The sequence below is a fragment of the Siniperca chuatsi genome, linkage group LG4 (genome assembly GCF_020085105.1).
Source record: "Siniperca chuatsi isolate FFG_IHB_CAS linkage group LG4, ASM2008510v1, whole genome shotgun sequence".
NCBI classification, from domain to species: domain Eukaryota; kingdom Metazoa; phylum Chordata; class Actinopteri; order Centrarchiformes; family Sinipercidae; genus Siniperca; species Siniperca chuatsi.
The window spans coordinates 26,725,976-26,749,997 of NC_058045.1; the positions used below are offsets into that span (position 1 = coordinate 26,725,976).

The following is a 24,022-nucleotide window of genomic DNA, read 5'->3' on the forward strand; positions in this document are numbered from 1 at the left end:
CCCACAACATTGTCAGACTCACAATGGACAGTTTAAAAAAAGTATCAAAATCGATGCAGCAGAACCAGAGATATCGTCTTTTGTATTTCAGGCATTCTTCTTCCTTGTCAAAAACTGGCGCCTACATTGCCCACAATGCAACTCAGCCGCCGACAGTTCGGTTGGAGATTTGGGTATGTTATGGTAGTAGTGGCTAATGTTGCCTCGAGTCATTAGCCTCAAGCAGAGATGAGGAGCAGGCTACAGAGGTCTGATGAGCTCACTTCTTTCCAACTCCATAACCCCCAGAGTTCTTTTATTGTCAAACCTGTGGTCTTCAGCCCCTACCGACCGATTTATTTTCTGTCTAGTGATTATTCAATGAATTGACTGATGATTTCAGTGTTATACTGAACAATATATATTTGCAAACATTTCTGTGTATGATTAACATCTATGTGTAAATTTGATACAGTTTCAATGTATATTTTCTAATGTATAATATTCATCTTTATATCTGAAAATGTATACAATTAGCCACTGATGCTTATTTTGTAGACACTATTGTGAAAATTGTACATGCGCATTCTGCAAGAATTTGCTATGCTACTTTTGTTTTGTGAAGGAAAGAATGTGCTATTTCTTCTGTAAAAAGAGACATAGTTAAGCTTTAATGCCCCTTTATGTACAAGTTTGAATTTTTTACAGCATATTTAAAATTATTCTGATGCCATACATTTTTGTTTGTAAAAAAAATAATACAATCCAGGTGAGAACTGGTGCAGTCTATCTTTTTCTAAATATTATTTCAAAAATATTCTTTTTAGTATATATATATATATAAATGAAGTCGACTATACCTTCCTTTGAATTACCCTGGATAAATAAAGGGTAGAGAAACAAAACAAGCAGCTAGGTAAAGGAAAAAATTATTATCTTAAATAAAAAAGGTCAATGTATCTCTTTAAGTGGTGACTGTCTACATGCCCTCTGGGACAGACAAAGGAAATTCACCTCTTTGGTTAGACCTCATATTGGTTCATCTCACAACATAGAGAGAAAAAAAACAGTTATTCCTTACTTTCCATGAAACACCTTCTCCACATAAGCCTTCATGAACTGCCTCCTCTCCACTGTTTCAGCATCAGTGTCTTCTCCACTGTGAGCGGACGAAGATGAAGACCTCCTGAGCTCCCACATATGAGAGGGTGGGTCCATATCGTTCTCGCTGTCTGCCGACTCTGTAACATCGCTGTCATTGTCTCCTTCCTCTTGGTGGTGGTGGTGATGAGAGCTGGGCTTTGTTGGTGCCATGGGCTCCGGCAGTAAGGGCTGCTGGTGGACTCCGATGGAAGATGCCTGTTCTGGGGAGAAAATGTCTGTATGGCCTTGGTGTTGGCCTCCATCTATACTAAGAGCTGTGGCCTGTGAGGGCAGGTCAAAGTCTATTAGGTTGTCCACTGCTACGCCCTCCATGTTGGAAATATGTCTCTTCCTTTTAGCTCTGCAACAGTTTTTAGAATGAGCTATTAGGTGCTCTGCAGGAACATGAGGGTGATCACAGATGTGGGTGCTAGCTGAAGGTTTCAACTGAGGTCACTGTCGTTATTGGGTTTTGATTTTGCAGACCCTCCCACCCCCTGAGGGTGCTGACATCAAGTGAACTCACAAACCCAATGCATCTGGGAACAAAGAAAGGAGAAAATTAGCATTGTGATAATCTTTCACGTTCAATTAAAAATGCACTAGGCACTAGACACAAATGGCTGTGAGAGGTAAACAATAGTCTGAAGCCATGCTAGCAGCTTTGTGAGGCTGTTCTTAGACACCGCAGTATTCCGAACAGCATGCCAACGTGCTAACAATGCCAACGCTAACATGCTGATGTTTAGCAGGTATAATGTTTACAATGTTCACCATCTTAGTTTAGTGTGTTAATGTGCTAACATCTGCTAATTATTTAAGTACAGCTGAGGCTGATGGGAATGTCATTAGTTTTGCAGGTATTTGGTCATAAACCAAAGTATTGGACCAATAAAAATTTTGAACTGAGGATCAAAAGTGAGGAGATCACCAGTTATTACAAGTTATCCTGAGGAGAACGTAAATGTCAATTCCTTGCCGTTAAAAACGGTATTATACCCCATTTTATTAGTACAGATACTTTAAGCATGACAGTGTTTTAATAAGAGGCGTATTTCCTATGAGTTGCGTTGATGTGCGACAGCGGGGCAGCGTGCAGTGCAGTGCTCTGCTTCCACTCCCTGCAGGCTAGTGGGCGTGCCAGCCATTTTTTTTTCTCTCATATGGCAGCTTTCATGGTGACAGAACGAGAGGCATGGCTGTAAGTGCAAGTGCTCTCTCCGAACGTCCACGGCTTGTTGACAAAAGCAGACGCACGGAGCGAAATATGTTTTAAACCAATGCAGACCAAGGGTGTCAACGCATCTCACCGACAGACATGCCGACCTGTTCAAGGCATTCAATGAGCGACAGGTTAGCGAATGTGATAGATAACATAATTACATGCTCACAAATATAAGTCAAACGAGTTTGATTTATTTTATGAAAAGCAAACCTTTTTCACCATTGGGGTTTGATGACACAAAGCTCGGATTGGTTAACTGTTTTTACAACTGGGGAAACAGCTGTCAATGAGCACAATACCAGACTAGCAAAATGTGTCATTGATCAGTCAACAGGCAGAATTCTTTTTTTAATTAACCGCAACAATTTTGATAATCGCTTAAATCGACACATTGTTTAAGTAATTTTTCAAGTAACAATGCCAAATACTTGATGGTTCCAGCTTCTTAAATGTTAGAATTTGTTGATTTTCCTTGGCTTACCCGATAGTAAATGGAATATATTTAGGTTAGCTGGACAAAACAAGAAATTTGATGACATTACCATGGCCTCTAAGAAGTCTTTTTTCACTGTTTTCTGAGGTTTATAGACCGAACTTAATTAATAATTTAATTGAAAATAATAATAAAAATTATAATAATAGTAATAGGCAGATTGAGAGATAATGAAAATAATCGTTAGTTGTTGCCCTGCACCAGACCTATTTGAACTAAAATCTGAGATGTGGGCAGTGATTCAAAGGTCTGGACCGAGGCTACTTTTCTTACTATGAAAAAATTGAAAATGTCTGCTGTGAAAAAGTGGTATTATAGATGATTTCGCTGTACAAGCCAATAACAAAAGTTTGATTAAAAAAAACAAAACAGATATGGTTACTTAAATTTCGTTTCTAGTATCTGGATTTGAAAAAGCATAAAATAGCAGCTAATAAAGCAACAAGAGTAGGATCTAAGTCAACAAAAAAGACATGAGGCACATGGGCAATAAACCCTTTTAACAACCATTTCAGCACACAAATGCACTCGTTATTTAAATGGGTTAGGTGTGAAAATACATGTAAGGGGATTTCCTGTAGTTGCTGATCAGTGTAGACATTCAGCTATAAGAAATCTTAGCTGAGAAGAGCAGGTTATGTGGTCTGAAATAAAAAAAACTTCCTGATAGGATACTCTTGTGTTTCCTTGATCAAAGGTTGCTAGAAAGAGACCTCAAGCAGCTCCATTCCTTTTTTTCTACAGAACTACTGCATATCACTTTCCAGTTCACAAAGGAAAAGGAGAGAGCATTTTGAAGAAAACAGAATACATCCCAGAATTCCACTTGATCAAATAAGGACACTCTGCAGCTTCTCAGTTAGTGTGAACAGGATGTTGTAGTTCCACATTGTGATTTAGGTTCATAACATGGGCAATTTGTACATAAATATCATTCCCAGTGCAGCTTTAAACCTATAAATGGTTCACTTTGCTTGTATTTATGAAATATCTAACTAGTTCCTTTTTATTCATAAGTTAGCATTCACATGCAAATAACAGGAAGTTGAAATAATTGATTGAAAACCACAGACAAGAAACTGAAATCTTATTTTATGAGTCTGTACAAGTGTTGTGTAACTCAGACAACACTGGTCTGATTTTAAATAAATGACAAAGTCATAGCAGAGTATCATACTGCTGACTCCCACTCAGGTCTTCCCAGGACTCTTCGCCTTGGCCTCATACGCTCTGAGGCAGAAAACAGCAACAACTGCTCGTCTTTCAGACACACACATCCTGCACTCTGTCCTTGGGCTAATCTGCTGTAGCTCCTCTATCACAGGGCACCGCTTGGTCTTCTGACTGAGCATACACTGCTATAACATTGTTAGCCTAAACACAATCACACACACATACACACAAGCCAGGCGAGGAGCCCTTGGGCCTACTGTGTGTTTGGGCTGAAGCTCTGAACATGAGGTGGTTGTATAATGCGGTATTTAGTGAGTAAGACCCAGGGTGACACATTCGGATGCACACATACACAGCATGAGGGCAAAGAAAACACACACATATGCACATAAGCTCACAAACACGTATATGTAACATGTAAAAAATATCAGCAAAAAAGATGATGATGATCTCATTGCCTCATCAGCATACATATATATATATATATATAAAAAGAGCAACATTGTGCTGCACTCTTCGTAGATCTGTCCAAAGCTTTTGATACTAATATTTTGTTAACTAATGAATTTGGTTGGTTTTCATTGGTTTTGATGACTCTGCCTACAGATAGGAATCCTGTACTTTCTGGTAGAGTTCAGATTGTTGTTGCAGATGGCTTCAAATCAAGTCCCCAGATGGTTGATAAAGGTGTCCCACATGGATCAATATTAGGCCCCAGTTATTTACTCTAAACATAAATATATATTTTCCAACTCAACATTGCAATATTCATTTTTATGCTCAAATATCACCTTGTACGCCATTGGTTCTACCACAAACCAGGCCTTCTCTGCGCTGCTTTTTCTGCTTTTGATGACCTCCTGAATATATATATTTTCTTAATTAGCTTCTTACTTTGAGCAAGGGGGTCCGACACAAACACTATTTTAGACTAACTAACCAAAGTTAGTTAGTATTTGTATTTTTGTCTGTGCTCCTTGTCTGGTTTGAAGTAGGTGGGGCTCAGTTGCAAAAGGGTGATGTCACATACTTCTGTGCACCAATCAGGATTTATTTGAATCTGAATCTGAGAATATGAGTGTTAAACTCTTGATAAATAATAACTTAAGATGTTTTTTAACTTTGATTGTTGCTTATTTAGTCCTGAATTTTAATTTTATAGAGAAATGCTAAAGACTTGAAGCTAGGTTTTCAGGGGCTTTAAAGCTTGCCCTAAACTCCAAACAGACAGTGTATGCATTTCACGAGAGCACAGGTGTTTCGACTCCGATCCACACTCTTCAACTCATGTTGAACATCTCGCTCAAAAACTAAATAATCAAATTAGATTTTGTTATACCTGAACAAAGCTTGTTTCTCCTTCAATAACAGGGGTAAAAAACATTATACAATTGAAGATGGATTATGTAGATATTCTGTAGGCTAATGCTGCTGCCACTACCCTTCAACCACTGGAAGCCATTAACCACAGTGCCATTCAATTCATTACTCAGGACAGCTGTCACACTGAGTTAAAGTCGGCTGGTCATCACTCACATCTAGAAGGCATCAGCATATCTGTGTCTTCATTTATAGGGCTTGCTATCTAAGTTGCTGAGATATTTAACATCCTTAGTTGAGGTCAATGTGAACAACCAGGAAACTAAATAGGTTACCATTAACATTTCCTCATACTAACACTGAACTGGGGAAGTTTCTGGTACTATGTACCTTACTACTAGAATGAACTGCAAAAAAACCTAAGGATTTAGGAAAGTTCTGCTTACTGTTATGTTTTAACTTGTGTGTTTGTGTGTGTGTAATGACTGCTTTGTGTGACTGAACTGTTTTGTTGGGATGGTGTGTATATGTAGTTTGTTCTCAGGTCTCTCTTGTAACAGAAATCAGTGAGAGTTCCTGAATAAATAAAGAATACCCAAGTTTTTTTTAATGTTTAACAGGCAAAGTGAGATCTCACCAGGAAAACTGAGCATATGGCCCACAGTTCATCAGTCTTAGTGGCGAAGTGTGAAACGTCGCCCGTCACGTCTTTCCCTCACAGCTTTTATCTGGAGGCCTGAGCAAGCAGCAGAGCCCCTCAGTCAGTCATGATTCCCTGCTGAGGACGGTTGGCAGCGGTACAATCACCTGCCGACCAGTGATGCCATTTGGCCTGATTAATGTGTCCTGTCTACTATCCTTTAAAGGTAATGTGCGCAGAGCAAGGTGCTTCTATCATTATAGAAGATTGCAGCACTGTGCGACACAACAGCATCACCGTCCTGCACTCTTTTCTCACCTTCAGTGTATGCTGCACTTTGCATGATTCACACATGGAAGCCAGTGCCATTATGCAACGTGTCCCAAAGCCTCTCCCACCCACAGGAAATATTATTCAGCACACGTGTCCGCAAAAACATCAGTTGAGCAAGATATGAGCAACACGCTGTTACCCTCAACACTTGTGGTGTTTCACAGTTCATCTCTGTCACACCAACTTTATGAGCAATATGCGGCAGATGCAAAGAAATTAATCAGCTTTTCTTCCATGTCAAATACAGTATTATAGAATAGAAATTCAGCATGTAGGCAAAATGCTTTCAAAGTCCCCTTCTCAAGCCACTAGTCCTAAACCCAAAGTGCTCTCTCAAGCATTCCTGAACTAAGCACAGCCTGATGGAGGTAGGAACCAATACCCAACTGGGGACTTCCCTGACCCACAATCCTTTGGCTTCCTTGTGTAATCTGAGAGGGTAAGTTGTTCAGTATCTTATTATTGTGTCTACTGGGACGTCTTAGTCACCAAAACAAAAGAAGTGAGTACATTCTTTGTCTCGCCACTTTTGATACTTTGGATGAATATGTTCAAAGAGCTGGAAACAAGGCTGTTTAACCCCTTAAAGTGGCAATCCGTAAGATTTCAGTCCTGGTTGATCTGGCGACACCTGTGGTTACTGGTGGTAGGCCTAACATCAAGTGCGGTTTAATACTACAGGTCACAGAATTCTGGGGGCAGCAAAACAAACTATTGTCATTTTAATAAAAAAAAAGTCAGACAATAACTGGCCTTTTTCCATCATTCTGTGAGCAACCGTGATCTGATGTTATGCTGCACACGGCATGAGTCTGCGAACAGCAGGGCACAGTGAAAGGAGTCAGTTACCTGACCGAGAAGTTGGAGGTGTGCAGCCTGTCACCTGCAGCTCTCCATCTAACAGCTCACTGTGGCTGCTCCTGACTCTTCCATTACTCCCTGCAATTTGTCAAACTGATCCGCTGTCAAAAAATGCCGAAAACGACCGTTGTCTTGTTTTGTAGACGCATTTTTGATGAACGATAAAAATATAAAAATACCAACACAACACTGAAAAGTACTCAGTTACAGTTAAAGTCCTGCCCTGCACATTTTTTTCTTTTGTTCTTTAGTTTTTTAATTAAATAAAAAAGGTACAGCAACGTACTACAAATATCAAAAGTAAAATTAGTCATTACGCAGTGTTATATCATTAAGAAAAGTATATTAATGGATTTTTATTCAACATGTAAGCAGCATTTTAATGTTGTAATTGGTCGAGGTGGAGCTTATTTGAACTATCATGTATATATTTTGTGGTCGTTGTTTTCGATATCAATGCATCATATTTTACAAGCTTACCATATCAATCTGCAAAGTAACTAACAACTATGGCTGTTTTAATAACTAATTTTAGGGGAGTATAAAGTACAATATTTCACTCTGAAATGTAGTGGAGTAGAAGTATAAAGTAGCATAAAATGTAAATACTTAAGTACTAGTACCACTACATTGTTTATCTACAATGTGTTATTAAAAAGGATAATTCTAGTTTATTACAATTTTTGTCTTATTTTTGTAGTTTTGACCATTGTTTCTGTTGCTATGATACTGTATCATTGTACCCATCAAAGTAATTTTGTTTTTCACAGAAGACATCTCCACATATCACAGTAAAACCAGAATAAAATGAAAGATGGCTGAATTCCATTTAGCTGCTTTAGTTAAGAGTCCTGGTATCCTGCTGGCTCACTGTCACACTGTCATGGCTTACAGGCTCACTTTAAACGAACGGAGCCATTGTTACTTGCACCTGTGCTTTTTCTACTATGACAAGTCAACATGTCTGCTGTGAAATAGGCCTAATGTTAAGATCTGGGAACACAGGGACATCGCTACAACAATGTCCAATGAGGCAAGAAACATGAACAGTCGAGCATTTGGAGGTAAAATGGAAATATTGGTAATAATCAATGAAGGTAATCCTTCATGTACAGGAAAACTGTGTGTACACACAACTACAGTAAGTACAGTAGGTCAAAGTTGAACCAGTAGTTGTTTACAGATGTTTACACAAGACAGACTCTCTTTAAGTGTGTCTCACCTGGGGGTTTGTTTACAATTTGTCTGATCATATGACTGCACATGTTTCTTGCCCCGCTGAACTTCTTTTTGGTGATGTCACCATGTTACCAGAGCTCTGCACTGAACTTGTTAAGTTGGGTATAATATTATTGTTGCCGACAGGAATGACGGCCAAAGCTGACTGGAAAGTTCCACCACTGCCCTAAATCAAGAACGAGTCCTTTCAGTCTCCAAACTGATAGTGGGATAGCAGCCCTCCAGCTGAGGTGGATCAGACTTTTACAGGCAGCAGAGAGAGAAGTGTTCTGGGTGCAGGAATGTCACGTCTTGGATGGACATGACTGGACTTCATCAGAAAGAAGTGTTTGCGTGTGTCACCTGATTACAGGCGTTAACAGGGGCTGTAATATCTTTTATCAGCTTCTATCAGCAACAAGTAGGAACTACTGCTCTCTGGCATAGCTTTGTATGACTGACAGCAATAATAAAGTTTTACAATACAGCTTGAAAGCCAGAAATCCCACCAGCTAGCCAAATAATCATTGATTTACTGTCACATATAATATGGTTATTTTGTTTTATGGAACAAAATAGCTTCATAATTGTACATTTAAAGGTCAGTTTGGGTACACAGCAGTATCACAGTGCCAGAGTGTGATAGCTGAACTGCACAACCTCACATCACATGGTACAATAGGGGTGTGACAAGCAGAAGTGGCTAATGGCAGATAACTTAGGTGTAGAATCTCAGCTGAGGTCGGTTAGTGTAACAGCTGAGGGGACGGCGTTTACAGATGTAATCTGTTCACCACAGGCAACGCTCCAAACACAACAACACTGTACATATACACACCGTCCCAACAAATCTGTTTTCAGAGGACAAGCTGGATTTCTGGAGACACAAAAACAGTAGCACTGTACCCCATTGTCATGTCAGTAAACATGAAAGCAATGTACCCATGAAGTATGGTGCACCTTATCCACTACATCTACCATGAAACTATAAAAATGTGTTTCTTATATTAAGACTGCAAAACTGACACTACCAGGGTTTGATTTAATTATTAATCTTCCCACTGAAGACACTCAATAACAGCACAGACAGGTCGAAGAGAGGTCAAAGAGGAACACTCTATTAAATACGGATGTCATTACCACCTCCTGACCTAGCGTGGCAAATCTCGTTTCATTTTAACCCAGTGTCCCTCTATTGTTGATTTTCCATCACAATCTAATACGTGACATAGCAGAACACGAGTTTAGACAAAATGCCTGCCCGTGCAATTGCTCATACAGAAGGTAAGAAATATTTAAAGTCTTTTCTCCATCTTTCAAGACCTGAGTGGAAGACGGTGGCCCAGAAAGGGGACACAAAAAAGATAAGATCACTGTCATTGATAGCCACAAACATGCACAACAAAGCATCTAAACAAACACTACAGAGCCAGGGTGAAATGAGCGATGGATGCTATAAAACCAGGGAGGAAGTTCTCCTCCATGTGCACTTCCAGATAACACCAAGCACAGACTCTATCTATCAACCCAAGGAATTGGAGCCCCAGTAATATTTTGTCAGGCTGGCCTTTCCTTAACTGTCGCATGGCTATTAAAGATCTTTAGGCTAATGTAATGAAACGAGATAAGTAGGCCTAGTGTGAATGCAGATTTAAACGTGTAGTATAGCAGATTTGTGATTAATGTAGAAATCATGACTCGGTAAAATGGCTTTAGGCTACATGTTTGTTTGTTTTAATACAGATCTATCTCCTGTGTGTGCAGTGTTCGCTGTCTATAGATATTATGTAGTTATTATGTACTGCTTTATTTAGGGCTATGTATTATCTGCCATCTGCTTGTGTACCTGCTACTCTACCACGTATGGAGAGAACGCCACGCCAGACTCCATTCAAAAATCTGGTAATTTTATAATGCACTGCTTATCAGCAAGCGTGCTTAGCTGATAAACCATGACTTGACTGTCGTTGCAAATCAAGAGGAGGTATTCTCCAATGTGACATACGTAGCAGTACTATAAAGACGCACTTCTGTTGTAAAATATTAATATCCTTCGACACAACTTAAGAAGCTTGTTGAACTTACATGTGGACGAATTAGAAAAGTTGAAATTTCCGACAAAAACAATGCGCTTGGTGGCTGATACATTTGCCGAATATAAATGTGTCCCGGTACAATGAACAAAACGCTTTGTGTCATATTTCACTTGGTATAGCCTATTTCTTTGTCAATAAGAAAGGTCACCTTATATTGCAACCTTACTGAATGAAGTTTGGTTTACGATGTCTCCATAGTGGACAACCAGAATCTGTCTTGAATGAATTAAGATATGAAGAGTTAAAAACATATGAAAGAAACAGGTGCTTGGACTCCCATAGGGCAGAACATAGCTTATCATTTAACACAAATGCTGACAAATGACTTCCAGTTGCTGGACGGGGCGCACTTAACAGCTGAGATAGGAAGCAGCACTGAATAAACACAGCAAAAGGCTGACGTTTCCTGTAACGTTAATCGCTGGCATTTTCAGGCAAACCGGGATACCACACGTCAGTCATGGAGGTGGATCTGCAAGTGCAGCCAAATACACATCAAAACAACTCGAACTGAACGATTAAGGCCAAAACATCACGAGAGAAGGACAATTAGCCCTCCGCTTTGACCCCAGAACCTTTCACATAAACTGAAATACAATGCCGTTTACAAGTCGTAATGGAGTCAATGAATGTGTTCATTGATATTTCATGAAACGACAACATAAGTAACGGCTGTACGTACATGAAATGTCCCGTGCTGACAGGGGAAGAGGGAGGCTCCTCACTGCTGCTCGTGAGTCGTAGATTTTGCTCGAGTCTGTGGTCTTGACACCAGAACGGCGCAAGCGCAGACAGAGAAGAACGTGCGGCTTCGCGGCTGTGACGTCAAGAAGCAGCACAGCCAATGAGCGCGACCGAACAGCCGTGGTGCTGAGTAAGGTCAGCAGAGTATCCCATCGACGACGATTTATGCAGATATCTGTTTATAGAGATTACTAACATTACCGGATATTTCCTATACAACAATAACATAATGATGGCTAAATCTGGACCTCGAGTAACAACAGTTTAAGGAAAATTCTATTTTGAGGAAGGGTTAACTAGGTTTTTTTAATTAATTCCCTCCACTCACATAACCTGATGGATTCCTTGAATATGTGTCATACAATTATTTAATCTTAAAAGGCTGGAATATTTCACTCAGCAAAACAACAAAACGACCGGAGATTAGATGAGGCTTGTTGGTGTTCTCGTCAAATGGCCTATTTTGAAAAGGAAATCACATATTATAGTCTCAGTGTACATTACTCAACGTTGCTTTGTTGCAGAATAAATGTTTTATTTTTTAAAGTGCTCTGGTCGAAAATGTGCTTGGCTCTCGTCTACATTAACTGGATGTGGGGCAAGCCCAGATATAACGGTATTCCTTGGCACATGATGTATTAGCCTACTAGCCTATATTTCTGGTGAATTTTAACCAGCCAGTTTGCACATCTTTTGAATATTTTACATGATGCATTAAATTTATATTTATTTATGGTAAATCATTTTAATTTCCAAATTTATGGGAATGTCACTCTCACTCACATGATCAGGGTACCATCACAAATACTTGTCAAAAAAAGACACATTGAATTCAAAGACTTGGAAAAGAAGCCCAGTAAATCAATTTTAATAATGGGGTCTAGGCAGTAATTAACATTATACCAGTTAGTTTTGGTGAGAAGGCTTTATACTCTCAAACTACACAAACAATATGACAGCTTGCAGAGATCAGTTTCCAGGTTTGACTGCTGCTGCTAACTGTTCCAGCTTCTGAGGGAGGGTGACGGTAGCAAACTGGACCCTGTCCTTCTTCAGTTTCTGTCTCACCGTCTGCGTCAGGCCCAGCTCCATGTACTCCTGCTTCTGCCTGTCATACTGAGGCCAGCTGACCAGACTAGGACCGTTGGGAGAGCTGAGGAGATATTCAAACATGCCAGCTACAGACATTAGGGTCATATACTATACTACATATACTGTATGTTTTCTACTGATTTCGTATGGTCAGCCTTTAGAATGAATGTCTGTACACCTTTATACATTTTTTTGTCTAAAGCAACTGCCTTATAGCCTGGTATTATGAATAGAATGCTCATTTTGCACCTTATCTACTTTTATTTGTTACATAAATTGAAAATGCTAATTTCTTTACTCCATATGTTCATATAAATATGTTAATTTCTTTGTCTCTGCATGCTTGAAACTTCACACGTGGTACACATAATGTAAAGCATATACTGCATTTAACACTTTTGATTCGGCCTACAGTTTTTTTTCTTAAATTGTATCAATTCATCAATTATTTGATTGTATCCAGTGAATATTTGCTGCTGCAACAACCCAGTTTGGATATACTGGATTTATACATATATGCACATTCTGCTAAATATTGCCATCTTGCTCTGCTGTGTCACAGTATAGTGTTTTCAAAGCCTGACCTTTCAACATGTTACTGTACTAGTAAGTATCAACTTTCAATTATGCAGCATCATTTAATAAGACTTCATTTAAAGCTGCATTAATTGACTTAACTGACACATCACCTTATAAAGTTGATATGGTGAACATGTTAGCCAACAATTGCCTGTTTGCACATCCAGCAGACACTGAGTAACATTAGCATTCATTTTGAATACTAATGATTAAAGCGGTGAGACTGAACCAAACAGTAAAGTTGTGGCCATAAAACCAAAACAATGAGCTGAAAGATGCTAAAAAGCTCCGCAGAGCTGAGGGGAACTGCATTCAGGTGATAATTCTCTGTGGGTTCGTCCCTGTAAGTGACCCCTTTCATATTCCTTTAGTCTTTTTTTCAGTTGTTAATATAAAAATTTTGATTAGTGCAGCTTTAATGATATTGTTGTTCTCAGTGCTTACTCACCCAGTACGGGCAAAGCTGGCCCAGTATGCCATCATGGTCCTACAAAGTCTGTCATCCTCCATGGAAATGTTGCCTGAAGATGGGACAGGAGGAGTTTAATCACAAAATCAAATACTGATACCCATTAACCATGATCTGAAGTGACTTCAGTGTTTTGTGTTGTAGCCATATGGTCTTCATTCCTTCATTTATTCCATCAAGTCCCAGGACTTGGGCATGAAGCGGCCATGCCTGATTTTCAGTTCATATTACTTGGCACCCACATGTATGTAATGAGAAAAGAGGGGAGTAGGAGAGCCCATCTTATATGTAAATATATATAATGAGTAACATATTACATATAACCTACCTATTATTTTTATATGTCCATTCCAGAAACATCCACCAAACATGAAGCCGACATCATCTGCATGATCTGCTTTCACGAAGCTGGGTCTGGTGTGTTTGTGTATCTCAGCACGGTACACAAACTCATACATGTAAACTGGAACACCCGCATCTACAACACCAAATACACCAAGGGGAGAAAAGACAAGAGGCGTATGTATGCTTTGGCTGAGATGAAGATCAAAGATCAAGAGCAATGAGCTAATCCTTGCAGGTAATGAATGTTGTTCACAGCTGGGTGATGTATGAACTCTATGAGGTGGCGCTTTCCTTATATCAGGTTGACATGAGATTAAAGGAGCATCAAGTAATCTATAATCAGTACCAGCAAATTGCACCAAGATTGACAGAATGTCCTCCTACACAGACCTTTCATCAATTAGTCCCCTGCATGTGACACAAACAAGTCACATTTGTTTCCATTTATTTACAGATCTGTCAAGAAGCTCTTTTTATGCCTTGCCCCTTCTGACCTGAGTGGTATCCGGCCACCTTGACGACAGGCAGCGTCATCAGCAGGTCTCCCATGATTTCAGTGAATCCGTCTCTGATCTCCTCTGGTGTTTTAGCATCTTTCAGGTATTCGTCTGCGATGAGGCTATTGGCAGAGGACGCCTGGAACAGGGAGGAAGTTCGGACCATCAGATTTCCCTGTTATGTAGTGCTGTTTTTCAGGAATATTAATTTGTGTCTGATATGGTTTTTCCAAAAACAAAGTTCCATTACCTAGTGAATACCTAGTTGGCCTTTTTCATGACCTCTTATCATTTGTAGAACAGTGTTGCAGCTGGAAAATGGGTCTGACCCCTTTACTATTTTATTAAAAATTGTGTCAATATTGTTCACATGTGATATGATCAATATGTGATCAATGTGTTTGCCTGACGCCGACCTTGTAGGTCAAAAATCATTGTGCTGCTTTCCTGTCAATTTAATAAGATAATACGATAATATAATGCTAATTGTATTGAAACAGATTTTAATATTTTGCCTAAATATTAAAATAAATCATTTGAGTGTTTATTGTACAATTTTCTGTACACGAGTGGTTGTCTACGGGAAGACCTTCACCAGAATTTATACGATGTATACCCTTTTAATAGATCATTTTTAGATTGAAATGTATCAAAACAAAAGAAATGATCATTTCACCAAAACATATTGACAGGCTTCCAACAACTACAAGTATGGTATAAATGTGATTATCCCTGACCCCACACGTCTTTTATGACTTCTTTAAAGTCTCCCAGCACTCAAAAATGTGTGTTTTGTTTATTGTTACTTCACTGGAATGTTTGAGCTTCATTGTGCAGAATGAAGCAGGTGCAGAGTTTGACACTAGAAGACTGTTTTCACATTCATCTGTTGAAGGGGGAACATTTCTCTGCTCTCCTTAAATCTCGCTTTAACACATGTACAAGCACAAGCAGGACTATGTGACATCACAACTGGTTCGGAAGCCAATCATGGTTCAATATGCAGAGTGGAAACTTGAAACCTTCAGTGCACATACACTGAGCATGTCTTTCAGTGAAGTAGGAGACAGTTTGTGTTTAGTATTAAATTTTGGAAATAAACAATAATTGCATAGTCATAGATTCTGGATTTTTCAATGAGGGAGACGGAGAATAATTTTTGACTAGGTAATTGAACTTTCAGACACAAATTAATATTCCAAAAAGAGTACTTTTATTCTTTAAGCTAATGCCATCAGTAATGTGTTTTAAAATGCTTGCAGGAAAAACAAATTGAAGGTTTTATTCCATAAGATCAGCCAAAGTATAAGTAGTAAAAGTAATGTTTCTTTGCAGTATTGGACACTGATATTCAGCAATGGATTGGCCACTGCCATTAATCTATTTTTGGACTGTTTTTATGTGTGTGTGAATAACTTGTTTATGTGTATTTGTGTTCGCAAACTCGCTTGCCTCAAATGACCCCATGAGGGATGAATTAAATATTTAAAATTGCATTCAATTGTTGTTATTGACCATCAGGTTCGGAATGAATAGGTTTAGTAAATATTTTTTGGGGGGGGGCAAAAAATAGTCAAACGATAGATCATAGTAATAATAATAAAACTTTGAATTAAATAAAGTAAAATAAACTGTAAAATTAAACAATCAAATAAAATTTTTAATTGTCATATAAAATACATATTAAAAACACTTTCTGACTTCAATTAGAATCAATCAAACAAACAATCAATCAATATCATCATTATCATCAACAAGAAGCAATAGCTATCATGGAGCTCACCCCTGTAGGGTTGAACATGTTCACCACTGCCAGCACAGACGCTCTGTTCATACCGTTCTCCCAGCCAGGAGGGGCAAAGCTCTGCGATCAACAGAAAAAAAGGTTTCAAAATGAGTTAAAGATGAAGTGCAAATCCTTAAACATGAAGAAAACCACGTCAGTAACTTTCAGAAAAGAGTGATCTGAAGTGACACTGACATAGATAAATAATGGAAATGTTACAGAGGCTGGGTAAAGTATATTACGTCTGAATATTTGGACTGAAAGCATTGAGAAGTGTGTGACCTGAGGCAGGATCCATCCAAACTCATGGTTGGTTATTCCCATCATCACTGGAACCTTCAGCACTTCTTTCCTCTTGAGAAGTTCCTCTGCTGTATCAGTCAGAAACACACCATCCACCACTGCTCCCAGGTACATTTTCATCTAAACACAAGACAGAACTTACTGTTACTGAATGTCAGTGCAACTTTGGCCGAGTGAATGACGGGAACCCAAACTTTCAATGGGTTTTTACCAGCCAAGGGTGTTCACAGGCTGCCATCTTGTGGCTACAGTTAGGCCTGACACTTGAAATTCTGATCAGGATCTTTACGCTGAACCTGGACAAAATTTAAATTCCCCTTTGGGTGAGGTTTCTATTAGTTTGTTCACCCTCTGTAATTCTGATATGCAAGTATGAACGGCAGAACCAAATCAAATTGACAGCAGGTTTCTTTACATAATTAGGTTGAATAACTGTAGATTTGTTGTCTGGGTTACAGTAATCCACGTTTTATTTTTTTGGTCTAGGTTAATCCAGTGTTCTTCCATCTGGAAACACATACAGAAACTTTGTAAAATTAGAAAGTTTTCACCTCCTAATTGTGGTTAGATTTGATGTGGGGACAGTTTGTTAACCCACAACCTAACTAACGTTAGTTCCATTACTTGCTGTGTCGTTGTTCGCTCTAAATCATGGTATTTGTCATGGTACTGGATCTTCCCCCGGAATCGCATACCCTACCTTTAAGAGTAAATACAGTACATCTAGAGTATAACATCTGCTTGTATATCCTCACAAGACCGTTTACCTTTTTAGTCGCATCAACTAGCTCATCTTTGCTTTTTCCCCTCATACACTGCACCAGTTCCTCCGTGCTGCTGCGGTCACATCCAGTAAGGTTGGCAACAATCTAGGTGTAAGGAAGAGATTAATGAAAATCACAAATACCAAAGTAAATGTATCCTGATACATAACTAATCCTTACATATTTTACTCTGGTAGACATGAAAGTTGCTATAAAAATGCACTTGTGTTTTTGTCCACTGCACAAAAGAGCCACAATATCCCGTATCTACGGGGGTTTGATAGTTGTGTTCAGTGATAGGAACAGTGCTACAAGCAAGAAACCAAAAAGAACTCAAACCAAAAAGTCAAATGTCAAAGCAGCATTCTGTTTGTTTCTAAATGTAGCACTTCAAGCGGTTCAGCATATTTGATGAAGTTGATGTACTTGCATGATTCTTAACATTTTTGGATTGTATCCACATGGTTGAAATGCATTTATTGTAAGTCGCTTTGGATAAAGGCGTCAGCTAAATAAATGTAATGTATTCTTATTACAGTATTTAGCGTATTTGCCTTGCTAGTGTTTCTGCTGGATCTATGCTCTAATTAGCTTGCTTACTCCTATCTACTGGAAAAATGTTAAATGAGTATTAAGTTTCAGGCTGCAGTAAGCTAAACCTGTTGATATTGTTCTTTCCAGTACAGGTTGATAATTCATAACCCTTTTTACACATAGAAACCAGAACATTTCTGTTTCAATTAATCAAGTAAGGTAGTGTGTTTTCATCAGTGAAACACATTTCCTATATGGAGAAATCTATATTAAAGTCTGTTCACACATGACAGGCAGTGCATGGCACTTGCTGTCTGGCTCCTGAGACCAAATGATGTTTTTTTGATTGGATTTACATGCTGTACCTTATGCCTTTGTAATTGGCTTATTCACTCCAAGTGAAACCATGATGTGAAACAATGGCATAACTTTTTGTGTGTTTTACTCTGCAAAGTTGGTGGAAAACTAACAAAAATCCTTCTAGCTCCTGAGCTGGGAAAGTGCCAAAGCGAATCTGCTCTGGCTCCTGTGCGTATGTGAAAGGGGCTACAGATTACTTTGAAGCTGCGCTAATGAAAATTTATATTAACAGTAGATCAAATGGCTATGTGTAATGTAAATGGGGTCACTCATTCTCCACAGAGAATTATCACCCAACTCTGCAGTTCCTTTCAGCTCTATGGAGCTTTTCAGTCTGTTTTGGGCTATTATTTTGGTTTTCTGGCATGGAACTCCACTCTCATCAACCTCTTTTCCAGCAAGTAAGCAACTAGCCGGTGAACACAGTGGAGCATTTAGCAGCGAAAGAGCCAGATATTTTTCTCTGGAGTTGGTGGCAACCAAAACAGAGCTAAAAGGAGAGTGAACATTGGACTTCAATTCATCAGGTGGACACAAACACGACTCCAATGGGATTCTAATGTTTGTCTGCTGGATGTGTAAACAGACAACTGTTTACTAACATATTAAATATGTATATATACATATATATATATATACACACACTCGGATCTTAGATCTAGTCTTTGATTCTCTTTTTCTTATTTTACTTTTGCAGTGTTGGAGGGAGCACGAGAACAAGAATTGCACTGGCAATGACTGCTTCACTATAATTGTTGGGCATATGACATATAAAGAACTTAATCTTCGCCATAACAACTTTATGAGGTGATAATATGTCATTGTGGTGTTTTTGTCTTAATTCCTCAAGTGGCCAAATAAATAAATTAATGCAGCTGAACAAATACATGTTCAAAACAATAAGCATGTGTTTGATAGATATTTTTAAGAATTCATGCTAATCTACTCAGTTTACATACTACAGTACCTTGGCATGACCCAAAGGATGGCTTGTAGTGTAGGTCCCAAGCGTTGCTACTCCACTTTGAAAAATTGCCCTTTGAAACAGTCCTTTTGCTTGAGGAGACAGAGTCTGTTCATAAGGAAAGAAACATATGCAATCAATTGACAAATGGACATGATAAATAATAAATTCAAGATGCACTCAAACATAAATTCCAAACATCATTAGCACTGAGGTTCTCACATTTGGGTCAGTAAAACGTGTTAAACATGTGTGAATGTGTGTTTGAAATCATGTTCCTGTCATTTCACTATCAACACATGCTGGTTCGGTTTGGTGCTTAACATGTTTTCTTTCTTCCAGTGATTAGTTTTCTCTACCAGTATGGATGCACTGATGCCTCCTGCAGATTCTCCAGCGACTGTGACGGTTTGTGGATTGCCACCAAAGGCCTCAATATTTTCCTGCACCCATCTCAGGGCCGCCAGCTGATCCAAGAAACCCCAGTTGCCCTGAGCATGTTCGTCTCCAGTACTTTGGAACAGGAAACATCAAGACATGTCTGGAAAAACATTCTCTGAGATGCTGTGGATGTTTTCAGTTTATTTCTTTATTTGAAACCTGTGACAGAAATGTGATGAGCAACACAGTTCCTTACCTCAGGAATCCCAGAATGCCAAGGCGATACTGGATAATAACCATCACTATGTTTTCATAAGCAGCCAGTGGAGCGCCATCATACTGAGATGCTGCACCCATTGATAGACCTCCTCCATGGATCCACACCATCACCTGACACACAACACAACACAGGAGCCTGCTGTTCACAGCTGACCTAGTCTCCACACAGAAAGTTATGAGGGGTGGAACTTAACAATATTCATCTCTGCCATCTGACCAATCTGACACTACACCTACAATTTCCATTCAGTGGTTACATGCGTCATGCACGTGGCGTAGGCGATGTGTGTTTCATTTAGGTGTGACGTTAACATGATCGCCTGCGCCACACCTACGCCTCACGTAACAAAATGTACTTAGTCATGTGAAAGAGCAGGTGTGGTGTTGAGTGAAGCTACAGTGGTCAGTGGTGGTGAATCTGACACTACACCTCACACTGAGAAAGTAGAACATTTCAGTTACATGTAATGTAGCACGTGTGGCGTATCAGTGCAGGGTTGAGTGAAGATGATGCCACACCTGACGCGACACGTATTTTTGTTATAACATTATAACATTGTTTAAGGGAACTATAGCGTTAGGTAACTGGACGCAACTGTCACTAATGCTAATGTAGCACAATAAAATCATGTAAAGTAGTAAGCAGAATCATCAGTCATAGAAGATAAGCAGACAGTCGATATGTTAATTTGACTAATGAACAGACATCACATCTTTACATCCACAAAGCAAGCTAACAAGCTAACAAGCTGAAATAACCTAATCAATACCATCTACCAACTCTGTGTTGCCACGAAGACACTGTTTGAACAAAGTTAATGAGCAGCCAACCCATTTGACATTTGGCATCACACAATGAACAGCTCTATACTTCAGCATAGAGACAGGGTGTGAACAAAATAACATAAACACCTTACATTAGAATTCAGTCCAGTACAACAACATCATACATTAGTCCCCCCCTTCACAAAGTTAGGGTTTAATTCAGGGCTGTTCTATTGGATTGCATTTACACTGTAAGGAGACTGTATGTACACGCTGTGTCTAACCCACCGGCAGTTTCTCCCCTTTTGTTGCCTCAGCTGGAGTGTATACGTTCAGATACAGACAGTCCTCTGAAAGCTCTGTTGGGGTGTATTGCATTGACATGGTCCTAGAAACATTCACAACTATTTCTGGATCCTGGATACACCTGAGACAGAAAGAGAGAGAAGAGGAAGAAGTATGTCAATCCAGAGAGAAAAACTGTTACTTTAATTTTGTCATGTTCTGTGCCCTTTGGTGATTCAGTGGTCACCCAGTCTTACATGGGGGGCTGGTGTGTGCCGTCTCTCTCCCCCTCCCACGGCTCTATATCCTGGGGAGCAGCCAAGCGGAGGGGCCCCACAGGGGGCCGGGCAAAGGGGATTCCCAGATATTGCTTCACCCTCCTCTCTGTGCCTTTCACCGTTACGTATTCCCCTCTGATTTGGCCATTTTTCAGCGAGACCACAAGGTCGATGCTCCCTGCTCAAGATACAAGTGTATGTTTTGTATCTTAAAAGACCATACCGGTGTTTTTGCAAGGTTACAATTAATGTATATTTCACATTTCTGCCAGCCATTTTCCAAGGCATGCTATACCTTGATTACCATTATTTTTTTAATGTGTTGAATGTCAAAGTTATCTTGCAGAGACTTACTTGAATTAGGTAATCCATCACAGTGAACATCATGTCTGCTTTGATTAATGTCAAAGTTATGCTATTGTTGTATAATAATGTGGTAATAATGTAAGTGTAGACTGATTTGAAAAGTCTGCACTGTATTACTATTTGACAATAACTTTTAGAAATGAAAAGTGGATTCAGACATGTTGACGCAGACTGGTTACCTAACTCAGTCAAGTTTCAAGTCTCTGCAAGTTGGTTTTTGTACAGTTAGTGTGCTAAAATGAATGGAAAAGCCAATGGCTGCCTGAGAGCCTTGACGGGATGTGTGATTTTGATATGAGCATTATGTTATGGGTGTGTGCAATATTTAATTCCTTTTTATTTTCTTCTAATATGTAACTCCATTATTGTGATATGGTGTGTTAGTGGCGTTTCCCATGCATTGTGACCTTGGAAACAACACTTGTTGTGAACTGCATTTCCCATGTGGACTTCCATTACCAACCAGAGGTGTGCTTTATGTGATATCATTATAAATTCTAAAGCTGTTTTGAGTGTGTTCACACAAAAAAATGTGACAAAATAAAATATACTTAAAACAGTCAGTATACATACTAAAAACACATTTTGCTGTCTGTTTATGAAGTTTAATTGCCAGTGACCTTCCAAAGTTGCAGTTTGATTAAATTAGTTAAACTAATTTTTCAATATTGACTTCACTTCACAAAACTCTTCAAACAGTCAGTTCAGCAGCAGTCTATGTGTGTCATGAAGTGGTGTCATATGGATAACAACTTGTGTCCAAATACAGAAGACAATAGAAGTCAATAGAAAATTCTAAGTGCTTCGGATAAAGGTGCTATATAAATGCAGTCCATTTCCATTTGGCTAGCATTGCTGTATGTCTAGTGTATAAATTGGCAGCTATCCTCTACATATACTGTATGTATATTGTACATTAAAAAAATGTGTTTACTTAGTTACATTTTGGAAATATTCCATGCAAAAACTGTCAAAAATATTGCAAAGCAAGTTGAAGCATTTCTGACAGTGACATATACTGTGAGGTAGCACATTCCATACATGTCATTCTTGTTTTGTTGTGGAATGTTGGTTTATGCAAGAAAACTGAAAAGATACTGTACGTCTAAGATAATGGTGACGCAGTACATATTGTTATGCTCCCTGTTGTTAGTGATTTTAGGTAATTGTGTTAAAAGTGACAAAGTATTAGCAGTAGTAAACAGTGGTGGACAGTAACTAAATACAATTACTTAAGAACTGCACTTAAGTACACATTTTTGGTACCTCAACTTGAGTACTTCCATTTTATGCTACTTTATACTTTTACTTCACAATATTTCAGTGGCAAATATTGATCTTTTTACTTTTTACTACATGTATTGCTTAGCTAGCTTAACAGCTAGTGTTATTAGTTATTTTAATTTCATTTTTTTCAATATTAAATTCAAAACATTTGTTCATCATATAAAACGTTTGTTATAATTTATAAAACTAGCTCCACCTCGACAAACGACAACAGTAAAATACTTACACATGAATGCATCAGTAGTCCTATAACATAACATATGATAAGATATAACACTAACAGGGGCCATTTTCCTGCATAACAAGTACTTTTAGTCTTGATACTGTAAGTACATTATTTCTACTAATATTTCTGTACTTATACTTGAGCAAAATCTTTGCAGGACTTTTACTTGTAACTGAGTATTTTTAGAGTGTGGTATTGCCACATTAACTAAACTAAAGGACCTGAATACTTCTTCCACCACTGGATTGAAAAAAAAAGTCAACTTAGCATTGAAACATGGGTGTAAGCAATTGTAAAAACAACAACAACAAACAAACAAAAACAAGACTGTAATGTCAATCCAGGGATTACTTGGTGGGATTGGAAAAGTCCTTAATCCAGTTATTGTTTTATGAAACCCTTTCAAAATGCCTTTAAAAAAACTCCCATACAGTGGTCAAGCTACAACAAGGCTGTTATTGGTAGCTCCTGAAAAGTTGACAATGTGAACAGGGGTTCTTTTACCCAAATGTCAATATGGTCATGCTTTGTCTTACAGAATTTATTTTTGTTAGATTGTTCTTAACATTCCTTGGGCTGCTAAGATATTAGAAAATTGTTCAATGAACCTACACATCTGTCAATCACAGTGGCTGGTGCATCAGAATGTCCTGCCCTAATATGAGGTCAAGTGAAATGTTTTCTTACCCGGTGTTGCCTGTGCTATCACTGTCAGCACAGGAAAGAGATAAACAATGAACAGCGCTGTTCTCATCCTGTCCGAGCTTGAAGAAAAGACTTACAGTGTACAGAAAGAATTACAGTGTACTTTCAGAGAAATAGTTCTCTGCCCCCTTTACTGGCCCTCTAGCACCACCCCTCCTACACAAACACACACACACACACACACACACACACACACACACACACACACACACACACACACACACACACACACACACTTTAAATTGTGAATATATGAAAACAGAAAGTGAGTACATGCACTTTCAAACGTCCCACACACACACACACATTACAAACAAGCTCATTATTTCACAACCACAGCTCAGCATACATAGTAGAATCTCATTGATTTAACCTCCAATGCACCACAAGCAAAACGCTGACCGTTGAGTCAAAAATAACAAAATCCTGCTCTTTGACCACTGCAGCTCAATGCTGCAAGCTCTTACTGCTGCGAGGTGTTGAATAAGATTGGATTGAAGCGAATAAAAAGTTTAGAACAAATCCTATTGAA

At 38.8% G+C, this 24,022-nt stretch overlaps 2 protein-coding genes across 3 annotated transcripts in view; both read right to left on the reverse strand.

Annotated features, from left to right (window-relative positions):
• The window catches only part of kiaa0513 (KIAA0513 ortholog), a 30,341-nt gene extending 19,025 nt beyond the window's left edge, over positions 1 to 11,316 (reverse strand). For both annotated transcript variants that reach the window (XM_044192341.1, XM_044192340.1), the window contains exons 1-2: positions 11,164 to 11,316; positions 1,061 to 1,661 (exon numbers count right to left, since the gene is read on the reverse strand). In XM_044192341.1, coding sequence (XP_044048276.1) covers positions 1,061 to 1,455 — 395 coding nt within the window. In that variant the 5' untranslated portion in view covers positions 1,456 to 1,661; positions 11,164 to 11,316. The remainder of the gene's footprint in view (positions 1 to 1,060; positions 1,662 to 11,163) is intronic.
• A 749-nt stretch (positions 11,317 to 12,065) lies between these two features.
• On the reverse strand, positions 12,066 to 23,629 carry ces3 (carboxylesterase 3). The gene is made up of 13 exons (XM_044192342.1): positions 23,473 to 23,629; positions 20,886 to 21,084; positions 20,632 to 20,770; positions 19,556 to 19,689; positions 19,278 to 19,431; positions 18,922 to 19,026; positions 17,064 to 17,165; positions 16,276 to 16,416; positions 15,991 to 16,071; positions 14,205 to 14,346; positions 13,694 to 13,843; positions 13,345 to 13,417; positions 12,066 to 12,378 (listed from the first exon to the last, which is right to left on the reverse strand). The coding sequence occupies exons 1-13, from the start codon at positions 23,537 to 23,539 to the stop codon at positions 12,195 to 12,197; spliced, it is 1,671 nt and encodes a 556-aa protein (XP_044048277.1). The 5' UTR covers positions 23,540 to 23,629; the 3' UTR covers positions 12,066 to 12,194.
• Between the last annotated feature and the right edge of the window lie 393 nt (positions 23,630 to 24,022).